Genomic DNA, 24,552 nt, shown 5'->3' with positions numbered 1-24,552 from the left:
CAGGTCATGATGCAACCGGTCAGGATGCTCTCTATGGTGCAGCGGCAGTATTTGGAGAGGACCCGGGGTAGCATACCAAATGTCTTCGGTCGCCTTAGGAAGTAGCAACGCTGTTGCGCCCTCTTGACAAGAGTCTTGGTGTTGTTGGTCCATGTCAAGTCCTCCGTGATGTGGACGTCGAGGAACTTACAACTGCTAACTCTCGCTACTGCAGTCCCGCTGATGTGGATCGGGGCATGTTCCCTTCTCTGCTATAAATGGCTAGCAACACCATTTATATTCCTTCTCTAAGCTAGTCTGCAAGTATTTTAACATATTATTATCCAAGTGTCTCCCAACATCCCCAACAGCCTCGTCACTGAGTCTACGGTAGCTATATTTTACCCACAGTGCAACTCCTCTGTTTCACTTAAACCTATAACCAAACAGGACACAGGGGCAATGCTCTTTAAGGGTGGAGGGGCAGTGGAATTGAGACCAAGGATGAGCCCCCTGCCCCCTAGAAGCCTAAGTGTCCTGAGTGACATCTCTGTGTGCTTGAAGCTAACTAACGCGGGCCTTGTCTGACCCTGACTCGGCTCACCACCCAACCAGCAGCACCCTAACATGGCATTTGATCCAACAGGTCAACTCCCCAGGCAGCTTGTAAACCATGTGGAATCCAGCCTCAACATTACACCACTCATGCACGCCTAGTGCTTAGCTTAGCAGAAGGGCATGTGAGTGAGTGAACAAACAATGGCTCAGTTAACTGACAAGACAAGCATCATATTCTCCCTGCCAATTCACATCTCACTGAAGCAGATGTCTTTCAGCTTAGCAGATCACGTTAGCTTGCTGCTACCGCCTTTGTTGTGGCTTTGTAATGGTAGTTCGTTGAATACTGTTGTTTAGTGAAGCACAGTACTGTTTCGGTCTTTGAATTGCACGTAAAATAATTTGTGTGTGTGTAGCAACGGTTATCAAAATTGTTAAGGTTCTAATAAATGCAATAGTTGTAAAATGGATGAAGACACCCCAAACTTTAAGAATTGTTTTTAATCCATCATATAATGACTGAATTATAGCACATGAAACATTTTACTGGGACAGACAAATAATGAATGGGAGTTCAGGGATTTTGGTGGGAATACACCACTTTGAAAAGAAGGTTGCCGACATCCGCTCCTCAATCACTCAGAACTACCCTACACCTACACCTTGACCTCGTTCTCCCCTCCCTCTCCAGATAAAATCCTGTGACTATTGAGGTCTGGCCGCCCGACAATCTGCCGGCTTGACCCCATCCCCTCCTCCCAGACCATCTCTGGAGACGTTCTCCCATTCCTCACTTCCCTCATCAACTAATCTCTGACCATCGGCTGTGTTCCCTCTGACTTCAAAACGGTCGCTCCCCTCCTCAAGAAACCAACACTCGACTCATTTGACGTCAGAAACTATAGACCTGTATCTCATCTTTCTTTTCTTTCAAAAACACTTGAGTGTGCTGTCACTGATTAACTCTTTCGTTATCTCTCCAAGGAAAATCTTCTTCACCCTAACCAGTCAGGCTTCAAAATGGGTCACTCAACCGAGACTGCTATTCTCTGTGTCACAGAGGCTCTCCGCACTGCCAAAGCTGACTCTCTCTCCTCTGTTCTCATCCTCCTAGATCGATCCCCTGCCTTCGACATTGTGAACCATCAGCTCCTCCTCTACACCCTCTCAGGGCTGGGCGTTTTGGATTGCATCCTACCTGGCAGGCCGTTCCTACCAGGTGACATGGATAGGATCTGTGTCTACACCACGTACTCTCACTACTGGTGTCCCCCAGGGCTCGATTCTAGGCTCTCTCCTTTTCTCTCTATATACCAAGTCACTCGACTCTGTCATATCCTCACATGGTCTCTCCTACCATTGCTATGCAGATGAAACTCAACTACTTCTCTCCTTCCCCCCTTCTGACAACCAGGTGGCGACATGCATCTCTGCTTGCCTGGCAGATATCTCAGCTTGGATGTCGGCCCTCCACCTCAAGTAACATGCTCGACAAGAAAGAGCTGCTCTTCCTCCCCGGGAAGGCCTGCCCGCTCAAAGACCTCTCCATCACGGTTGACAACTCCACAGTGTCGCCGTCCCAGAGTGTAAAAAACCTTGGCGTGACCCTGGACAACACCCTGTTGTTCTCAGTAAACATCAAAGCAGTGACTCACTCCTGCAGGCTTATGCTCGACAACATCCGTAACGTACGACCCTACCTTACACAGAATGTGGCGCAAGTCCTAATGGCATCTCCTGTCTGGACTACTTCAACTCGCTGTTGGCTGGGCTCCCCGCTTGTGCCATCAAACCCCTGCAACTTATCCAGAATGCTGCAGCCAGCCTGGTTTTCAACCTTCCCAGGTTCTCTCATGTCACCCTGCTCCTCCACACACTCAACTGGCTTCCAGTCTAAGCTCGCATCCACTACAAGACCATGGTGCTTACCTACGGAACAGCAAGAGGAACTGCCCCTCTGTCACGATCGTGTTGACGTGAAAGAGAGGACCAAGGCGCAACATGACTCGAATACATCTTCTCTTTATTTCAACGACGAAGATGAACACGTAACACTTATACCAACTAACAAAAACAACAAACAATCGTGAAACTTAAAACGCAAGTGCACACACACTACTTACGTACGACATATACAATGACCCACAAACAGCTAAAGCCTATGATCGCCTTAAATATGGTTCCCAATTAGAGACAACAGAAACCAGCTGTCTCTAATTGAGAACCCATTCAGGCAACCATAGACTTTCCTAGAAAACTCCACACAACATAGACACAGCTAGATACATACACTCAACACAAACCCATACACTACCACCAACACCCCCTCTACCATATAATACCCCAAACACACACATACCCCATGTCACACCCTGACCTAACTAAAATAATAAAGAAAACAAATAATACTAAGGCCAGGGCGTGACACCCTCCCTACTTTCAGGTTATGCTCAAACCCTACACCCCAACCTGAGCACTCAGTTCTGCCACTTGTGGTCTCTTGGCCCTCCCACCCCTTTGGGAGGGCAGATCCCGCTCAGCCCAGTCCAAGCTCTTATCTGTTCTGGCACCCCAATGGTGGAACCAGCTTCCCCCTGAAGCTAGGACAGAGTCCTTGCCCATCTTCCGAAAGCACCTGAAACCCTACCTCTTCAAAGAGTATCTTAAATAAATGGTGATAGGACTGTCTATCATTCTGTATGGTCTAGTATAGGCTACTATCTGTTTCAGTTCCATTTCTGGAACGGTTGTGTGTAGTTTCCATGTGTTTATGTCCTGTTTATAGAGTAGCTAGAGTCAGACTCAGAGAGAGCTGCCTGCCTATTGCAGTCCTGAGGCTCCAGCGGATTGGCTCTGTTTCAGAGTGGGGCTAGGCAGGCAGGCAGGGTGAATGAGCTTGGGGGTTGATTTCACACTGCAGTTGGCAGCTGCTTTTCCTGCAGTCGGGACCCAGCACACACCCCAAGGGTCAGACTCACTGGCCTGGAATCCCAGGCTGCCTGACTGCCTGCTGCATGACAGAGGCAGCGGAGGAGGCACAAGCCCAGAATGTGAATAAATAAATCCATCTCACGTCACAGTGGATGCCAGCGTTTACACTGAGGGCTGATGCATCACAGATACACAGTGATACCCCACTATGCTACGGTGATAAATGGTGTGTCTCCGCAGTGCATCCGGCTGAGTGTTTTATCACTGAACTACCAAACCTTGAGAGGAAGGGACTTCAGAATATTAAGTGTAAGAGTGCAAAAGTTAAACCTTTCCGCTCACTGCAGCTGATTTCAGATGCAAATCGTGGCCAGCTGTCAAACTGTTTTTGGAACTGTGCACATACAATACACACATGCACATAACAATATACAACACATTCACACTGTAACCAGACACATCCAAACACGCACGCACACAAACACACCCACGCACGCACACACACGCATTATGCACACCCAAACACACACGCACACACACACACGACATGGGGGGCTTACCTGTGACTTTGAGCTCCGTGGTCCTCCTCACCACCCGGCTGCCATACTTGAGCTCACAGGTGTAGTTTCCGCCGTCGTCCTCCTGCACCTCAGGAAACCAGATGTTGGTGATGTTCACCATGATGGAGCTCCGCCACGTCCTCTTCTCACACTCCTAGACAGACAGGTCACATTAACATCACACCATCACCACAGTGTTATACCGCGTCAGTTTCATCTTGTTCCATATCTTTTGATCCAACGCACAGTCATTAACTACCGATTCACTATGTTACGTTTAATTACGTTTATTTAGATACCCATTAGTGGATCAGGGCTAATCTCCTTGGGTTCATACACAAAGACTATACAACGTTTCTGAGAATAAGAGTGATTCGTTACCTTATACCAGGTCATCTGGGGCTGCTTGTAAGGGGCGAGGTAATCCTCGATGTCTGGGCAGTTGATCATCTTGCTCTTAGTGATCTCGGCTTTCTCCAGGTGACGTATTTTACTGTTGAAGCACAGGCCCTCGTCGTTCTCCTCTACCGCCAAGGACATGGACACCTTCATGCAGTAGGTGGAGTTTCTGCAGGCAGGGAACACAACACAGGAGGCTTTATGTCTCCCCAAGTTCACCTCTAGCCAACAGTTATCACAAACACACAAAAGCACACATCGATTTCTCCACGGGGTTTCATCTGTGAACTAGCAGAGCTCTTAAACTCTGCCATTAATTTCATCAATGCCTCCCTGCCTGCCTGTGATGATGTAAAGTGGGGCAACTTTTAATTTTTTTTCTGCCAACAACATCAAGAACAATAGGCAGTTTGAACATGGAGGATATCGGAATGGAATATTTCAAAATGCTTCAATTAGTAAAGAGATGCGGCTCCCCCTGAAGTGGCAGGAGCACATACTGTATGGGGAATGAATTTGCATATCATTGCACTAGGCAGGCACCAGTGAGAAGTACAAGTCTCCTTCAGGGAGGCCTGTGTCAGGGCACATGACCCCTAACTCAACACATAGCTACTGCCATGGCTACTACACTAGGTTCCCATTGAAAATGCATGAGGGCTTTCAAGCATGGGATTGCCCTCCAGTGGCATTGTGTGTCAGCCTCTCAAACACTAAGGCACCCTGAACTTCCGCTAGCAAGTTCAGCCTGTTTAATGCCAAGATTTAACTTTTCAGCATGAAACATTTAGCTGGTTTTATACTTGGACATCAGGCAGGTTGTGTATGTGACTGGGTGTGTGTATGTGTGTGACAGTGTGACAGTGTGTGTATGTGTGTGTGTGTGTGTGTATTGAGAGAGGTGGCCTGACATGTCTGCTATGTGTGTGTGTGTGTGTGTGTGTGTTTATTGAGAGAGGTGGCCTGACATGTCTGCTATGTGTGTGTGTGTGTGTGTGTGTGTGTGTGTGTGTGTGTGTGTGTGTGTGTGTGTGCGTGCGTGCGTGCGTGCGTGCGTGCGCGCGTGCGCGCGTGCGTGCATGTGTAGAATGCCTAGTTTCAGGCAACAGAGGCTACTGTACTACTGTTCTGGGCTACTGTATTTATGAACTAAGACTAAAAAACTGTTCAAAGGGCACTTGCTGTGTCTGGTGACAACGGTCTCAAATTGTGACGAATAAAAAGACAAACAACAACAGACAAACAGGGAACAGATGTGTGAAGTCACTCAGGACAAATGAGGATCTGTTACTGACAATTAGCCCAGTTAATCACGCTGCATAACTATTGTGCTATCCTGATAAGACTGCTTCCACTTCATGAATAATTAATCTCTCACTCCTGCCATTACTCTCAAGCAGCCTTGGCTACACCTCACCAGTTGAATTATATGCTTAATAAAAAAGGGATTTCTGTGTGCTCGCGGTTCATGATTACATCTGTTAATGTGATCTTCAATGAATCTAACATGACAACCTTCAAGATGTGGCCCACCCAGGTGGGTCAGTGTCTCATGGGTCAGTGTGCCCGGGCTCTTAGCTTTCTTGAGACATTGAATAAGCATTCTGAACACCCATACGCCTGAATGACTTCGTGCCATGTAATTTCCCCTACACAGGTTTCCGTGTGAGCCATAATACAGAGAGCCAAACTGTGTAAATGCCCTCTTGGCAGAGGTCAACCGTGCATCAGGCTCTTTCCACTATAGATCTCAGTAAATGACTGCAACACAAGAACGGTGCTAAGTAGTTTCCTATATCGTTGGGGGACCGCTCTGACACCGCAGCCATGGAGGTCAATGCAGAAGCCTTTCATTGCAGTGACCTGACCTTGGACAGACAGAGAGACAGAGAGCGACTGAGGATCTGCTGCAAGTATGTCACTCATGTTGTTCTGTTTTGCTGCATTTCCTGTTTGTCCTAAGAACCACCTGAGAAAGTGCATAAACCTCAGAACATCTAGAAGAGGCTTGTCTGGGGAGAGTAGTGACACCGTAGCTCCCAGTCCTGGCAGAGGAGACATAGAGTACACAGAACTGCTCTCTGGGGCACCCTGCCACAAGCCCTCCTCTCACACAGGGAGAGGATGAGGAGGAAGTTGGAGATTAATTCATATGATTAATTCACTGGTAATGAACCTCATTCTCTTTCCTTCTTCCACAGCCCTTAGCGTTCATATAACTCTCTCTGTGGAAGATGGGCCTAGGAGGACCCCAGGTCCTAGGAGGACCCCAGGTCCAATTATACTGACTGACAAAGTGTTGCTCTATGAGCTTCATAGAAACTAGCACTGTCTGCCACTATGATTTGACCTGTTGTCATTTTGGATCATCTGCTGAGAAGGCCTATACAACAGAGAGCAGCATATTGGCACTCTTGTCTAATACTAACACTCCCTTTTCATTATACATAAGGGATGGTTCAACATGGAGGAAAATGGGGGAGGGTCCTGCCTTTTTAATTTCAGTCAGGGGGAGGGTTAAGTATTGTTTTATCGAGTCCAGGGGAGGGTCATGTAATTTGCAATAAATTACATTTCTATGTTTCTCAGTGTCTAAAAATTATTTGCTAATTAGGTATTATACAGTGGTTCTTCCTTTAAAAGTTTTGAGTTTATGCCACGACCGTTTGTGGTAGATGGTAGCAGATTGTGGTAAATTACATCATTCTGGCAACAATGGCTGACACTTAAATAACGTGCCATAGAATTCTGCGGCACCCCACAAGCTGTGCTGCAGTATGCCACAACTTTTAAAGGAAGGACCACTGTATGGATGTGTGCCCGATGCCATCCCTCATCTCTTAATCTTCGCTGGGAGTGCTAAATCAAGTGTGCCTATATGCCAGTGGTCACCAACCTTTTCTGAGTCAAGATCACTTCCTGAGTCAAAATGCAAGCTGAGATCTAGCATTCAGATAGTTTTTTAAACATCTAGGAGAACACAGTCTTCCTTCCAGCTGATGGCAAAACTCAAGTCACACTGCATTATTTCTGCCTCACGTACGAATTCATGTTGTTACTCCTATGACCACAAAAAGTGAAATATTCCTCTATTAAAAACTACATTCAGCTAATAATAATAACAGAAGCTTATTGGAACACTATGCAATACTCATTAATTGCAGCTGTAGTGCTGGTTGTAGCGTGAGTGGAAGTAGGGAGAATTGCATTTGATGGTTTATAAAAGTGTTGAACAAAGTGTTGACAGTGCTGAATAACAACTTAAACATAAACTTTGTCACGCCCTGATCTGGTTCACCCGTCCTTGTGATTATCTCCACCCCCTCCAGGTGTCGCTTGTTTTCCCCAGTGTATTTATCCCTGTGTTTCCTGTCTCTCTGTGCCAGTGTATTTATCCCTGTGTTTCCTGTCTCTCTGTGCCAGTTTGTCTTGTATGTTCCAAGTCAACCAGTGTTTTTCCCGTTCTCCTGCCTTTGCTATTCTCCTTTTTCCAGTCCTCCCGGTTTTGACCTTTGCCTGTTTCTGGACTCTGTACCCATCTGCCTGACCATTTCTGCCTGCCTTGACCTCGAGCCTGTCTGCCACTCTGTACCTCCTGGACTCTGATCTGGTTTTGACCTTTTGGCTGTCCACGATCATTCTCTTGCCTACTCCCTTTAGGATTATTAAACATCTTAGACTCCAACCATCTGCCTCCTGTGTCTGCATCTGGGTCTCGCCTCGTGTCATGATAAAAACAGTAGCTCTGTATTTGTTGAGTCTCTCTCTAGTCATGGTTTTAACTGCTGTGTGTTCAAAGCTTATTTTTACAGTCTATGGCTCAAGGAAACCACAGAGGAAACTGTGCAGACACGGTGATCTGAGCTATCTGATTGGCCAGCTGTAGGCCTATGGGTGCACTTGCTTTGCTCTCTGGGCCTGCCGGGTAGTTGGAGTTCTACCTTCAGAGAGATGAAATGCTTCAAAATAGGAACACTCTGCACTCCAGGCACTAGGACTTTTTTTTTTTTAAAGAACTGTTTGGTGATTGACGAGGAATGCCTTGGATTGGTGATCATTGCTATAGGCTAATAGTGTGGTCTCAATCGAATGATCCATAATTTATTTCAATAATGTTTCTTGACCATGAAGAAGCTATTTATAAGAGTTATTGACCTCACAATATTAGCCAGATTCGAGTGACTTCCATTGTGGTGCTGAAACTTGAAGCACAGTCAATCAGAAATGGACAGCAAATTCAAGTAGACATAGTTCCTTTAGACCATACCTATTTTAATTTGACTTTACTAACATCCAGAGGGCTGAGTGTTGGAACCTATTTCTTCCTATTTAAGAAATAAGAGGTCTGACAGACCAAATTAGGCTATAGGCTGCTATCCATAGATTTGTTGACCAATTCCTCCACCCACCATGAACTCTTTAAATAGCTGACCTCCGTGTCAGTGAACTGCTGGGTGTATTAAATTAAAACCAGGACTCAAATTGAGGGGGTATGTGAGGATATGACATATGCCTTATGGTAAAGAAAATGGCAAACAGCAGGCCTAGCCCTCTTTAGCTTAAGGTATTGAAGAAAATTAAAAGGATCAAATTATACGAAGTGATTTATAATGGCGCTTCGGTCCTTTAACGTTTAGAGGCTGACCTGCAACCTTCAATACCCGAGGAGACAAACATGGACTTAATTTACTTTTGTCGCTATCATTTCTGTGATACAGAAGATGTTTTAAACCCAGACAGCTTTTAGGGAAACATTTGTGACCCACTGGGCACAGCTTTCATTCCAATGTCTATTCCACATTGGTTCAACATCATTTTATTGGGTTAAGCCACAGAAGAAGAGTAGCAGTAGCTAAAGCTTACATTTTTTTTTGCGTCGGTAGTCCTACTCTGTCTGGTGGACAAGTAGGCCTAACTTTTGAAAGTACCATGCTTAGATTCATAATGACATCTCAGATTGAATTATTTACAAATGGACAGTTTCGTTACAAATAAGACATAGTCCTATGTGTTCATCTTATTATAAGGCTCTCTCTCTGTCCATTCTTAGCCTGAAACTTCAGTCATTTGTGTGCTATTAACAAAGATTCTGCTGTCTCCAGTCAGGTAAAATGACATAGAACTGCATGTAATGCATTTATAGAAGGCACATTTTTCTCATACCTGCAAATACGATGGTAGATTCATGCAATGCTTTTCCTATAAAGGAGATCTTTCCACCTACAACCTTCTGGCCCACAGCCCTGTGCACTATCAACATTTCTACGTTGCCATGTAATGCTTACAGGATGAAGAATAGTTTCTAAAACTGCATTTCTAAGGCTCTGGTCTGTCTAAGAAGTGAGGGTAAACGGCAGACATGTTCTCTGCTATCTACTATGTTTTCATTATTATTTTGGGAATAGGGGAGGGTCACTTGTTTTTTTTTCAAGCATTCAGGGAGGGTTTCGTTAACATATAGGGTAGGGCCAACCATTTTTATTTCAGAGAGGTCAAATTTTCTCCAGGTAAAAAATGACGTACTCTCCCTAATGAGAAGGCACTTGTTCATCTGTGTTAGGTTCTGTATTTATTTTCTTAGTCAACCTTGTGTTCTGTTTCGTTGTGTTCTTGAACACAGCCCTGTTTCTTTGTGTTCTTGAACGTAGCCCTGTCTTTCATTTGTGTTCATTGATTTCACCTGTGTTAGTTACTCACCTGGTCTCATCAGCTCCTTATTTAGTTCAGTTCATTCTGTTTGTGTCTTTGTGAGGTATTGTTCGTTTTGACTCTCATAAGTCTTTTTCTAGCTCGTTTGTGAGAACCAGTTATAGCCTTCAGTCCTAGTTTTGATTCACCTGCTTGTTTGCCTACCTGTGTATGACCACTGCCTTCCTGTGACCCTGATCCCTGCCTTCTGCGAAGGTGTCTGCGTGTGAATCTACATGTTTTTCTCCCTGAGCCTTCATTACAATCTGTTTGCCAATAAGGAATAAAAGCAATTTATGTAGGTTAGTTTGAAATGGTTGTTGATGTTATTGGCATTAATTGTGATGCAATGCAAAAGATTTATGAGCTTATGAATGGATGTATCAGGTCCCCAGATGCTTTTGCAAGTCCTTAAATCTTTGTGGGGGGAATTTCCTACACAATCTCCCTGCCTCGATTGCTCTGCTGTCTGAAAAATTACATCAAACTCTTTGAAAGCACCTTACTAAAGATGGATTTCAGCGAGAGAGACAGAGAGAATTTTACATGCAACCGTTTAAATCTAAATGTAGGCCAATTCCATTGATTAAAATGGGGGGAGAAATTATTTTTCCACCATTTCTCTGTAAGAGGGAGGAAGAGGAAAATGTAGTCAAGTTTTAAAGAGGAATGCTAAATATTTAAGAGAACATGAGCCCCCAATTTAATTTCAATAGGAACCACTCTAACTGGGAATGAGCCACGAAGACCCTACTTCTGGAGCTATTAAACCTCTAGTGTAAATGACCTTTGGAGAAAAAAAGTAACAGACACACACTCTCACTCGCTCTCTCTCTCCCACTACACATACCAAGAGAAGATCAAACAGACTAAATGTACAAGGAAATTGAAAAAAAAGGTATTGAAAAGCAATGGCAAGAAACAAGTCAAAGTGTGAAAGAATCCGAGTACCTCATCACTACACAGGATAATGGGGTTTCTGTTGACTCATGGGCCATTGATGAAACTTTCCATATCACTAATCTGCAGGAGTTGGTTCAACCTGGATCAATGGGTTTGTGTGAAGTTCAAGGTTAACTTCTCTAGGATAGGGGGCAGCATTTTCACATTTGAATGAAAAGCATACCCAAATTCAACTGCCAGCTACTCATCCTCAGAATATAAAATATGCATATTGGTAGTAGATTTGGATAGAAAACACTCTGAAGTTTCTAAAACTGTTTGAATTATGTCTGTGAGTATAACAGAACTTATTTAGCAGGCGAAACCCCGAGGACAAACCATTCAGATTTCTTTTTTTCGAGGTCACTCTCTTTTCAATGGATTTTTCAGCCTCCAGTATTTATGCTGCAGTAGTTTATGTGTCGGGGGGCTAGGGTCAGTTGGTTATACCTGGAATACTTCTCCTGTCTTATCCAGTGTCCTGTGTGAATTTAAGTATGCTCTCTCTAATTCTCTCGTTCTCTCTTTCTCTCTGAGAACCTGAGCCCTAGGACCATACGTCAGGACTACCGGGCATGCTGACACCTTGCTGTCCCCAGTCCGCCCGGCCTTGCTGTTATTCCAGTTTCAACTGTTTCTGCCTGCGGTTACGAAACCCCTACCTGTCCCAGACCTGCTGTTTTCAACTCTTAATGATCGGCTATGAAAAGCCAACTGAGATTTATTCCTGATTATTATTTGACCATGCTTGTCATTTATGAACATTTTGAAAATCTTGGCTCTCTCTAATTTTCTCCTTCTCTCTTTCTCTCGGAGGACCTGAGCCCTAGGACCATACGTCGGGACTACCGGCCGTGGTGACTCCTTGCTGCCCCCAGTCCGCCTGGCCTTGCTGCTATTCCAGTTTCAACTCTTCTGCCTGCGGTTATGGAACCCCTACCTGTCCCAGACCTGCTGTTTTCAACTCTTAATGATCGGCTATGAAAAGCCAACTGAGATTTATTCCTGATTATTATTTGACCATGCTTGTCATTTATGAACATTTTGAAAATCTTGGCTCTCTCTAATTTTCTCCTTCTCTCTTTCTTTCTCTCGGAGGACCTGGGCCCTAGGACCATGCATCGGGACTGCCGCCCGTGGTGACTCCTTGCTGTCCCCAGTCCGCCTGGCCTTGCTGCTATTCCAGTTTCAGCTGTTCTGCCTGCGGTTATGGAACCGCCACCTGTCCCAGACCTGTTGTTTTTCAACTCTTAATGATCAGCTATGAAAAGCCAACTGAAAATTATTCATGATTATTATTTGACCATGCTTGTCACTTATGAACATTTTTGAACATCTTGGCATAGTTCTGTTATAATCTCCACCCGGCACAGCCAGAAGAGGACTGGCCACCCCTCATAGCCTGGTTCCTCTCTAGGTTTCTTCCTAGGTTTTGGCCTTTCTAGGGAGTTTTTCCTAGCCACCGTGCTTCTACACCTGCATTCTAGCTGTTTGGGGTTTTAGGCTGGGTTTCTGTACAGCACTTCGAGATATTATCTGATGTACGAAGGGCTATATAAAATAAAATTGATTGATTGATAAATAAAATTGATTGATTTTCATTGGGAATACAGATTTCTAATGGCCCTTCTTGCAGTTCCTACCGCTTCCACTGGATGTCAACAGTCTTCAGAAATTAGTTGAGGGTTTTTCCTTTGTGTAATGAAGAAGTAGGGCCATTTTGATTCAGGGTCACTTGAAGTGTCCTGTTAGATAGAGGCCCGTGACCAGAAAGCATGCTACAGATTGTTTTAATCCTGTATTGAACACAGATCATCCCATCTTCAATTTTATCGATTATTTACATTAAAAAATACCTAAAGTTGTATTACAAAAGTAGTTTGAAATGTTTTGGCAAAGTTTACAGGTAACTTTTGAGATATTTTGTAGTCATGTTTCACGAGTTGGAACCAGTGTTTTTCTGGATCAAACACGCCAACTAAATGGAAATTTTGGATATATATCGACGGAATTAATCGAACAAAAGGACCATTTGTGATGTTTATGGGACATATTGGAGTGCCAACAACAGAAGCTCGTCAAAGGTAAGGCATGAATTATAATTTGTATTTCTGCGTTTTGTGTCGCGCATGCAGGGTTGAAATATGCTTATCTCTCTTTGTTTACAACGGTGCTAACTCAGATAATAGCATCGTTTGCTTTCGCAGAAAATCCTATTTGAATTCTGACATGTTGGCTGGATTCACAACCAGTGTAGCTTTAATTTGGTACCTTTCATGTGTGATTTAATGAAAATTTGATTTTTATAGTAATTTTTATAGTAATAAATTTGAATTTGGCACTGCATTTTCTCTGGCTTTTTGCCAAGTGAGACAGTAGCGTCCCGCCTAAACTCAGATTTTTGGATATAAATATGAACTTTACCGAACAAAACATACATGTATTGTGTAACATGAAGTCCTATGAGTGTCATCTGATGAAGATTATCAAAGGTTAGTGATTCATTTTATCTATATTTATGCTTTTTGTTACTCCTCTCTTTGGCTGGAAAAATGGCTGTGTTTTTCTGTGGCTATGTACTGACCAAACATAATCGTTTGATGTGCTTTCGCCGTAAATCCTTTTTGAAATCAGACATGTTGGCTGGATTCACAACAAGTGTAGCTTTAATTTGGTGTCTTTCATGTGTGATTTCATGAAAGTTTGATTTTTATCGTAATATATTTTTACTGGCTTTTGGCCAAGTGGGACGTTAGCGTCCCACATATCCTAGAGAAGTTAAATGGGCGCGAGGGTGGTCCCTATGGGGCTGCTACGCAGAGCAGCATATCAACGATACAGCCAGGTTTTCTCAGGCGTCAAACCTCCTTACTGTGCCGTTGCCTTTCACACACACATACACACAAGTAGGTACACACACAGACACAGTCAGAAACTTACGCACACACCATAGTGCTCTGACTAGGGTTGAACAATTCTGGGAACTTTCAATAAATTCTGGATTCCGTGCTTATTCTGATTCTGGAAATCCAGTTCCTGGGGCCTCATTTATCAATATTGCGTGTAAACTATTCTAAGATACTCTTTATGAAAGGAATTTTGAATGTTCGAAAAAGTGTGATTTATCAAACAATCCTACAAACGTCATAATAATTGATAAATACCAATTGTTCTCAGCCTCAGTGCTCGGGCACAACCTCTTCTATTTGCATTTTGAAACCTAATTAACCATACACTGTATGGTCAAAATCATCCCTTCAAAGCCTGCTGGGAATATACAATGCCTTCAGACCCCTTGACTTTTTCCACATTTTGTTACATTACAGCCTTAGTCTAAAATTGTTTACAAAAACAGGGTTTCAGACATGTTTGCCAATATTTTATAAAAAATAAACTGAAACATCACATATACATAACTATTCAGACCCTTTACTCAGTACTTTGTTGAAGCACCTTTGGCAGCGACTACAGCCTCGAATCTAATTGGGTATGACTCTACAAGCTTGGCACACTTGTATTTGGGGAGTTTCTCCCATTCTTCTCTGAAGATCCTCCAAAACTCTGTACAGCTATTTTTAAAGACTTGTCCTGAAGGCACTTCTGCGTTGTCTTGGCTGTGTGCTTAGGGTCATTGTCCTGTTGGAAAGTGACCCTTCGCCCCAATCTGAGGTCCTGAGCACTCTTGAGCAGGTTTTCATCAAGGATCTCTCTGTACTTGGCTCCGTTCATGTTTGCCTCGATCCTGACTAGTCTCCCAGTCCCTGCTGTTGGAAAACATCCCCACAGCATGATGCTGTCAGCACCATGCTTCACCGTAGGAATGGTGCCAGGTTTCCTCCAGACGTGACGCTTGGCATTCAGGCCAAAGAGTTAAATCTTGGTTTCATCAGACCAGAGAATCTTGTTTCTCATGGTCTGAGAGTCTTGGCAACTCCAAGCAGGCTGTCATGTGCCTCTTACTGTGGAATAGCTTCCGTCTGGCCACTCTACGATAAAGGCCTGATTGGTGGAGTGTTGCAGAGATGGTTGTCCTTCTGGATGATTCTCCCATCTCCACAGAGGAACTCAAGAACTCTGTTAGAGTGACCATCAGGTTCTCGGTAACCTCCCTGACCATGGTCTTTTCCCCCCGATTGTTCAGTTTGGCCGGGCGGCCAGCTCTAGGAAGAGTCTTGGTTTTTCCAAACATTCCATTTAAAAATGATGGAGGCCACTGTGTTCTTGGGGTCCTTCAATGCTGCAGACATTTTTCGGTACCCTTACACAGATATGTGCCTCAACACAATCCTGTCTTGGAGCTCTATAGACCATTCCTTCGACCTCATGGCTTGGTTTTTGCTCTGACATGAACTAGTTCCTAAAAAAAGAATTTTCCGAGACTGAAATAGAGGAGCTAGAGATTGAATACAACCAAAAGGTTTTATTTGGCTCGCTCCGTTGACGCTTGACCAGTAAAAATAAAAACATAGCTACAAAGAGTGGACCATTAGGACAATTCAAGTTGCTTTAGCAATGGCAAATATACACTGCTCAAAAAAATAAAGGGAACACTTAAACAACACAATGTAACTCCAAGTCAATCACACTTCTGTGAAATCAAGCTGTCCACTTAGGAAGCAACACTGATTGACAATAAATTTCACATGCTGTTGTGCAAATGGAATAGACAACAGGTGGAAATTATAGGCAATTAGCAAGACACCCCCAATAAAGGAGTGGTTCTGCAGGTGGTGACCACAGACCACTTCTCAGTTCCTATGCTTCCTGGCTGATGTTTTGGTCACTTTTGAATGCTGGCGGTGCTTTCACTCCAGTGGTAGCATGAGACGGAGCCTACAACCCACACAAGTGGCTCAGGTAGTGCAGCTCATCCAGGATGGCACATCAATGCGAGCTGTGGCAAGAAGGTTTGCTGTGTCTGACAGCGTAGTGTCCAGAGCATGGAGGCGCTACCAGGAGACAGGCCAGTACATCAGGAGACGTGGAGGAGGCCGTAGGAGGGCAACAACCCAGCAGCAGGACCGCTACCTCCGCCTTTGTGCAAGGAGGAGCAGGAGGAGCACTTCCAGAGCCCTGCAAAATGACCTCCAGCAGGCCACAAATGTGCATGTGTCTGCTCAAACAGTCAGAAACAGACTCCATGAGGGTGGTATAAGGGCCCAACGTCCACAGGTGGGGGTTGTGCTCACAGCCCAACACCGTGCAGGACGTTTGGCATTTGCCAGAGAACACCAAGATTGGCAAATTCGCCACTGGCGCCCTGTGCTCTTCACAGATGAAAGCAGGTTCACACTGAGCACATGTGACAGACGTGACAGAGTCTGGAGACGCCGTGGAGAAAGTTCTGCTGCCTGCAACATCCTCCAGCATGACCGGTTTGGCGGTGGGTCAGTCATGGTGTGGGGTGGCATTTCTTTGGGGGGCCGCACAGCCCTCCATGTGCTCGCCAGAGGTAGCCTGGCTGCCATTAGGTACCGAGATGAGATCCTCTGACCCCTTGTGAGACCATATGCTGGTGCGGTTGGCCCTGGGTTCCTCCTAATGCAAGACAATGCTAGACCTCATGTGGCTGGAGTGTGTCAGCAGATCCTGCAAGAGGAAGGCATTGATGCTATGGACTGGCCCGCCCGTTCCCCAGACCTGAATCCAATTGAGCACATCTGAGACATCATGTCTCGCTCCATCCACCAACGCCACGTTGCACCACAGACTGTCCAGGAGTTGGCGGATGCTTTAGTCCAGGTCTGGGAGGAGATCCCTCAGGAGACCATCCGCCACCTCATCAGGAGCATGCCCAGGCGTTGTAGGGAGGTCATACAGGCTCGTGGAGGCCACACACACTACTGAGCCTCATTTTGACTTGTTTTAAGGACATTACATCAAAGTTGGATCAGCCTGTAGTGTGGTTTTCCAGTTTGATTTTGAGTGTGACTCCAAATCCAGACCTCCATGGGTTGATACATTTGATTTCCATTGATAATTTTTGTGTGATTTTGTTGTCAGCACATTCAACTATGTAAAGAAAAAAGTATTTTATAAGAATATTTCATTCATTCAGATCTAGGATGTGTTATTTTAGTGTTCCCTTTATTTTTTTGAGCAGTGTACTTCAAATGAGTAGGCAACTCACCAATAAGCCATCCATCCTCAACAGCTCCCTCCTGTAGGAGTATAGGCCAACATTGCTGTTCTGTGAGTCGTGCATTCCACCTGGCCACCAACCTATCACCTGCACATTAAGAGTGGAAATATTTTCTGTTCACATAGTTTAACTTGTTTTGGGATTGTGCTTTTATGGCGATGTGGCTGTCGTCTACTGCTCTGTTTGTATTTGGGAGCCCATTGATGGCAAAGAAACCCCTCTGGACTTCAACCTGTTGTGCAATGGTATATGGAAATTGTATGTTACATTTTGTTTTGCTGATGATTGCATCCAAATCATTGGCTCATCGAGGGCTGTGAGATGTCGATCAGCAAGCTCCCACTGAAAAGTGGTTGTTGACTGAAACCTGAGGGCGGATAGCACTTGGATGTGCATCGGAATGGCATGTGTTTGCCTTTCTAAAGCAGGTCTTAAATCCTCATGGGAAATGATATCTGATGAGCCAATCTGTACTTTCTGCAAAAAAACTCCTACCAATCTTCCAAAAGAGCAATATTAGCCTATCATTCGATTTCCCATTTTCTCAGACTTTTATAGTATTTCAACAACGGTTTCACTTTCACACGTACCTCTAATTTAACAAATCACTGTACTTTATATGGATTATTATCATAACAAATGCACTGTAGTGGTCAAATGATACAGTATGTCAGTCAATATATGTTGCATGAATTCACAATAGAAATACAATGAAATTGAAAACTGATTAAATTATCACTCTCACAGTTTCAAAATACACTGAGTATACAAAACATTAGGAACATGTTTGCACCCCCTTTTCCCCTCAGAACAGCCTCAAGTCGTCAGGGCATAGACTCTACAAGGTGTCGGAAGCGTTCCACAGGCATGATGGCCCATGTTGACAACAATGCTTCCCACAGTATCAAGTTGGGTGGTAGTGGATCTCTACTCCGAATAGCTTGTTTCATCATGAATTGAGATCTGGTGACTGGGCAGGCCACTGCAGTAAGCTGAATTTACTGTCATGTTCCTGGAACCATTGTGGCGTTATCCTGCTGAAAAAAAATCAATTTGCAGATGGATACACTGCTGCCATGAAGGGATGCACCTGATTGGCAATGCTGTTCAGAAATCCTGTGGCATTCAAACGTTGCTCCACTTTTATCAAGGGGCCCAATGTCTGGCCATGAAAACACACCCCACACCATCAGCGTGATATGTCGACACGCGGCATGATGGATGCATGTACTCGTGGTTTTCTCCATACTCTAGTCCTCCCATCAGTGTGAAACAGCAGAAACGACAATTCATCAGACCAGGCAATGTTTTTCCATTCTCCAGTCCAGTGTTCTGTTCCTTAGCCAACTGCAACCACAGTTTCTTGTTGCTCGCTAAAAGAAGAGGAACTCTGTAAGGTTGTCGGCTGCCATACCTCATTCGTGTCATGGTACGACGAGCTTTGCATTCTTTTATGGGTCTTTGGGCACCAATGTTGTACTGGACTGTCAGTTGACTAACTGTAGCCCGTCTGTTGCTCTGCACAATTTGTGTCAGCCTTCTTTGTCCCCTTTCATCAATGACCCGTTTTCAACCCCTGGCCTGCCGTTGGCTGGATGTCCTTTGGGTGGTGGACCATTCTTGATACACACAGGAATCTGTTGATCGTGAAAAACCCAGCAGCATTGCAGTTCTTGACACACTACCATACCACGTTCAAAGGCACTTAAAACTTTTGTCTTGCCCATTCACCCTCTGAATGGCACACATACACAATCCATGTCTCAATTGTCTCAAGGCTTAAAAATCCTTCATTAACCTGTCTCCTCCCCTTCATATACACTTATTGAAGTGGATTTAACAGGTGACATCAATAAGGATCATAGCTTTCAGATGCTATATGATGTTCTGCAAGTGAGGTGCTTACAAATTAACATCTCATAGCTACGCTGCCTAGCTGCCTGTCTGTGAGAATCTCTGTCTGCCTGTCTGTCTGTGTGTCTGATAACTAACTGGTTTGATCTATCAATAATACTGTCTCAGAAGGTATTTTTATTTGCTTTGGATAGATTTTTCCTAAAAGACTGTCTACCCTCTAACACAGCCTCATATGGTGAAGCTTCACATTACAAAATGATTACACCTCGTCTAGTAGAACACAGCCTCATATGGTGAAGCTTCACATTACAAAATGATTACACCTCGTCTAGTAGAACACAGCATTTTAACAATGATTGTTTAAGTCTAGACCCGTTGTAATGTATTTACTGAAAACAATTTCATCCACTGGTTGGTAAGTTACCCATAGATTTGTCTTTGATGTGATTCATTGTAGACATTTATAACAATAGTCTCTGCCCAAGTAAATATACATGTGGTTTTGAGAGAGTTTAAAAGTTGATTTATGTCAAAGCTGAAGCTTGAACATTTAATATTTGAATTGAACTGGCAAGCGTGGTAGCGTAGATTCAGCCAGTGTCAAAGAACAGACTGGCTTCTCTGTCTCTCTGTCTCTAACGGGCTTCTGCATGGACAGATGAATAGAAAGGTGAAAAACCTGGACCGCTTTGAAAGAAAAGGTCTGTGACATCCGGGCGATTGGAGAGAGAACAATTATCTTATGAGGGGAGAAAAAGACAGGTGGCACATATTACTTTACAGGCCTCTGGGGGATAGCCTACCTCAGATAATGTACTGCATACGTGTTGTATAAGAGGCATCCCTCAGACTTTGGGAACATGTGTTGTATTTCTCCTCGGCATAAAGTTATTGAACAAAGCTAAGTGTGTGTCCATTGTTTGGGGGAAGGTGTGAAATGCCTCTCCCTCCATCAGTGCTGTGATGTGGGAGGTTCGTCTAGCCTCACTGGAGAGAATGAGAAATAAAGGTGTGGTGAATCTGTCTCTCGAGGCGCATTAGCCGGGCAGATTGCATCGACTCGTTGGCTACAGCTTAACATGTCATGCTGGTGCTGTGAGATTCTCTGGCATTCAGGCATGATTAGTCACTGTTCATGTTGCAATAAAACAGGACATCGCCTGGTACCCCATATAACTGCCATAAAGGCCTCGATGGCAGGGCTAGTGTGTGTTTGTGTGTGTGTATCTGTGTATGTGTTTGTGTGTGTGTGTTTGAAGATGTCTGTTTTATTCCAAGTGGTCTACGTAGGGGGCCTGAGCCAGACACAGAACATTACCCCTCCTGCGGTCAGTAGACCCTATGAGAAAATACATTCCTTCATTCCAGAGCCACCCTGTCATTTCAGAGCCACCCTGTCATTTCAGACACAGCAGCATCTGCCAATGTCATTTTCCAGCAATTGTCTCTCAGAAGACTATAGATTCCTACCTTTAGATTCAGAACTGGGTGCTGCCAGCCTTTCTTCCTCTGTGCTGATTGTAGTTTTGTATCATTATTAGGAATTTCAGTAGTCTGGGGTTTAATTAAAGAAGCAGCTTGGGGATCTACAGAAACCCAAAACACCACTTATTTGGATTTCTGTTCCTTTGGTTTCAGGGATCAAGAGTCACCATTAATGGAAACTAAAGCGTGAAAACAGGACTTCTCTCCTCTTTTCACCTTTAACGTCTTTGACAGACAATTAATTGAGTTTGGAGGATATTGAGAATACTTCATAAAGATACATCACTGGATACAGTATCTTATATTCAATAACACATTTCACAGGGCTACATGCCACTTCAATTTCCAGTATTGTTTTTTCTTCTCCTTCCAAACGATCTGTCGTTTGGAAGGAGGCAAAAGAAGGCAAAAGAATAAGGCTCAGCTTGATGACTCTCTAGCTAGCTAACACATTGGAATGCATTGCGCCTGGCTGTCTGAGCTGTGGCGGTTGCTATGACCAACTCGGTGGGAAAGCGAGATGAAAGTGACAGGATCTTCTCCTAAATAGACTGTTAGCGTAGCATGAGGGGAGTGCAGAGCGAGGAGAGAACACGTATTATTGGCCACGGAGAAGCATCAGCTTTGTTAGAGAGGAGCTGGATCTTCATCTGAGGAGAGTTTTGCTGAAGCCTCTGTCAGATTGTCTCTATTTTCTATTCACCATTGACTCTCACGGTAAAGTAGCTAGGAACAGTGAAAATATTTTTACTAGATGTTATAAAAACACCTTTTATTTATTCATCAAATGATTTGCAGGTTGTTTGATATAATAATCCGAGGAGGGAATTCTAGCACAATCCTTCTCGCATAGAACTGACAGGAACATCATGGATTTGATATTAATGATTTTGGCAAAGCCTATTCTTTTGTGGAATGTCAGTTACATGTTCCGCAACACGAGTCAACCACAGTTCAGTGTCAGGGGTGAACTAACCTCGCAAGGCCAGAAATGCATTCCTCCGCGAGGAAACTAAACATAGCATGCGATGTGGATCTCTCCCTCCTCCTTATGCTGTGTGCAATCGGAGGGCTTGCTTGGCTGGCGCGGTGGGTGTGCAACAAGGGGGCTGTTCAGCATCACAATAGACTCACTGACTCACCACAGTAGCTTTGGAAAGTAGATGTAAACTAAATGGATAAATGAGGGCCTCTCAAACTACTGTACAATATGTGGGACCACTAGCCAAGATCAGTCATGAACTGTTATCCAATGAAAACTCACTTCCTGAAAATGTGGGCTTTCAATGAGCTGTGAATGACTAAAATAAGCATGGTGCTTGGTTGGGGGTTACTGTAAGAAAAGCTCAACTGTTTGATTCCTCAGAGGCACAGGGACTAAATAAACCCACCTCAGGACGCAGGTGTAGAAGCCGTTGTCCTCCAGCTCAGCTGAGCGGAACCAGATGGAGTCATCCTCCTTGCTGAGCCGATGGCCGGAGAAGATGATAGGCTCTTCAGAGTCCCCTTTGTTTTTGTACCAGATGAGCCGGAGCTTGGCGCTCTGAGTCATGGAGTAGTTGGTTCTGATGTAGCTGTAGAACAGGGCGCACTTCACCCTCACTGGTTCCCCTGCTAGGACCCGGTACCTCTTCAGGTCTACCGACCAATCGATGCAGCCGTCCACTGAGGAGGAGGAAGTAGTACATGGTTAGGGGACTAGTGTAAACAGAGTGGTTGTTGGTGTCATGCAATACTATGCTTGCTAAAACTAGGAACTAAGAGCCTAAACCTCATCGTACAATGCATGGAGCAATGAAAACCCAAATCCACCATAGTCCCTTTGCCCAAGAAAGCGAAGGTAACCTGCCTAAATGATTACTGCCCCGTAGCACTCATGTCTGTAGCCATGAAGTGCTTTGAAAGGCTGGTCATGGCTCACATCAACACCATCATCCCAGAAACCCTAGACCCACTCCAATTCGCATACCGCCCCAACATATCCATAGATGACGTAATCTCAATCGCACTCCACACTGCCCTTTCCCACCTGGACAAAAGGAACACCTATGTGAGAATACTATTCATTGACTACAGCTCAGCGTTCAACACCATAGTGCCCTCCAAGCTCATCAGTAAGTTAAGGACCCTGGGACTAAACACCTCCCTCTGCAACTGGATCCTGGAGGTTCTGACGGGCCGCCCAAAGGTATTAAGGGTAGGCAACAACACGTCTGCCACGCTGATCCTCAACACTGGGGCTCCTCAGGGGTGTGTACTTAGTCCCCTCCTGTACTCCCTGTTCACCCACGACTGCGTGGACAAACACGACTCCAACACCATCATTACGTTTGCTGACGACACAACAGTGGTAGGCCTGATCACCGACAACGATGAGACAGCCTATAGGGAGGAGGTCAGAGAACTGGCAGTGATGCCAGGACAACAACCTCTCCCTCAATGTGAGGAAGACAAAGGAGCTGATCGTGGACTACAGGAAAAGGTGGGCCGAACAGTTCCCCATTAACATCAACAGGGCTGTAGTGTAACGAGAGTTTCAAGATTCTTGGTGTCCACATCACCAACAAACTATCATGGTCCAAACACACCAAGACAGTCGTGAAGAGGGCACGACAAAACCTTTTCCCCCTCAGGAGACTGAAAAGATTTGGCATGGGTCCCCAGATTCTCAAAAAGTTCTACAGCTGAACCATCGAGAGCATCCTGACCAGTTGCATCACTGCCTGGTATGGCAACTGCTCGGCATCTGAACGTAAGGAGCTACAGTGGGTAGTGCGTACGGCCCAGTACATCACTGGGGCCAAGTTTTCTGCCATCCAGGGCCTATATAATAGGCGGCGTCAGAAAAAAAGCCCATACAATTGTCAGAGACTCCAGTCACCAAAGTCACAGATTGTTTTGTCTGCTACTGCACGGCAAGCGGTACCGGAGCGCTAAGTCTAGGACCAAAAGGCTCCTTAACAGCTTCTACACCCAAGCCATAAGACTGCTGAACAATTAATCACATGGCCAACGGACTATTTACATTGACACCCCCCTCAATTTGTTTTGTACACTGATGCTACGCACTGTTTATAATTTATGCATAGCCACGTCACCCCTACCTACATGTACAAATTACCTCAACTAACCTGTAACCCCACACACTGACTCGGTACTGGTACCCCCTGTATATAGCCTCGTTATTGTTATTTTATTGTGAACTATACTGTTGGTTAAGGGCTTGTAGGTAAGCATTTTACAGTAAGGTCTACACTTGTTGTATTCGGTGCATTTGACAAATGAAGTTTGATTTGATTTGATAATAGATCTACAGATAATGGAAGCTACTAGGCCTATACTATGGGGGTCAAATTCAAATGAATCCTAAAGTATTCACACTAGTGCCTTGCAGTAGGATGAAAATCTCATTTCATATTCATCTTCTCCATTTGGATTTTCATTTGCATCCTAAATGGGAGCTCTCTAGCTAGGCTTCAAAGACATTTCAAGTTGTACTCGGTAATTAGCAGCCGCTCTCCTCTCTCTCCATTGTCATCCATAGGTGAGTAGTGGGGGAAAAGCCACAGGAGCCAGTAATGATGAGCCAGTCAAGATTGCCTTAATGCTGGTGAGCTTTGAACCCGTGACACATGGTGAAACAGTAGCGTATGACAGGGAGAGGCAGAGAAGGTCATAGTCACGATCAGACTAATGCAGAGTTATTTAGGATAAACCAGTTAGCAGCTATGGCACTGCTGTTGTAGAGAGGCAAAGACAATAATTTAGTCTACCATGAACACAGTTCATTGTCAAATAATAACTACTTTAAGATGTACTGTATCTCTATGGCCAAAAATGACCAGTGAATTGCCTAAAATGGACTGCTACTCTTCTCATTGTGTGACTACAGTACAGAAGGATGCTTTGACATTACAAACCCCAAATGCCAGGTCAGCCAGTTACATGGATGGACAACTCATTGAAGACACGAAGACAGTCTTTTTGTCATCTGTCATAATAGACATTGAG

The 24,552-nt window shown here is 44.5% G+C and overlaps 1 protein-coding gene across 1 annotated transcript in view; it reads right to left on the bottom strand.

Moving 5' to 3' along the window:
* The window catches only part of LOC129827616 (X-linked interleukin-1 receptor accessory protein-like 2), a 471,721-nt gene that overhangs the window by 202,467 nt on the left and 244,702 nt on the right, over positions 1–24,552 (bottom strand). The window contains exons 3-5 of the mRNA XM_055888620.1: positions 21,933–22,206; positions 4,410–4,596; positions 4,029–4,182 (exon numbers count right to left, since the gene is read on the bottom strand). Coding sequence (XP_055744595.1) covers positions 4,029–4,182; positions 4,410–4,596; positions 21,933–22,206 — 615 coding nt within the window. The remainder of the gene's footprint in view (positions 1–4,028; positions 4,183–4,409; positions 4,597–21,932; positions 22,207–24,552) is intronic.

This window comes from Salvelinus fontinalis, chromosome 29 (assembly GCF_029448725.1).
Source record: "Salvelinus fontinalis isolate EN_2023a chromosome 29, ASM2944872v1, whole genome shotgun sequence".
In the NCBI taxonomy this organism is placed as follows: domain Eukaryota; kingdom Metazoa; phylum Chordata; class Actinopteri; order Salmoniformes; family Salmonidae; genus Salvelinus; species Salvelinus fontinalis.
The sequence above is the reverse complement of the archived record's forward strand: the minus strand, read 5'-3'. Positions and strand labels throughout refer to the sequence as shown.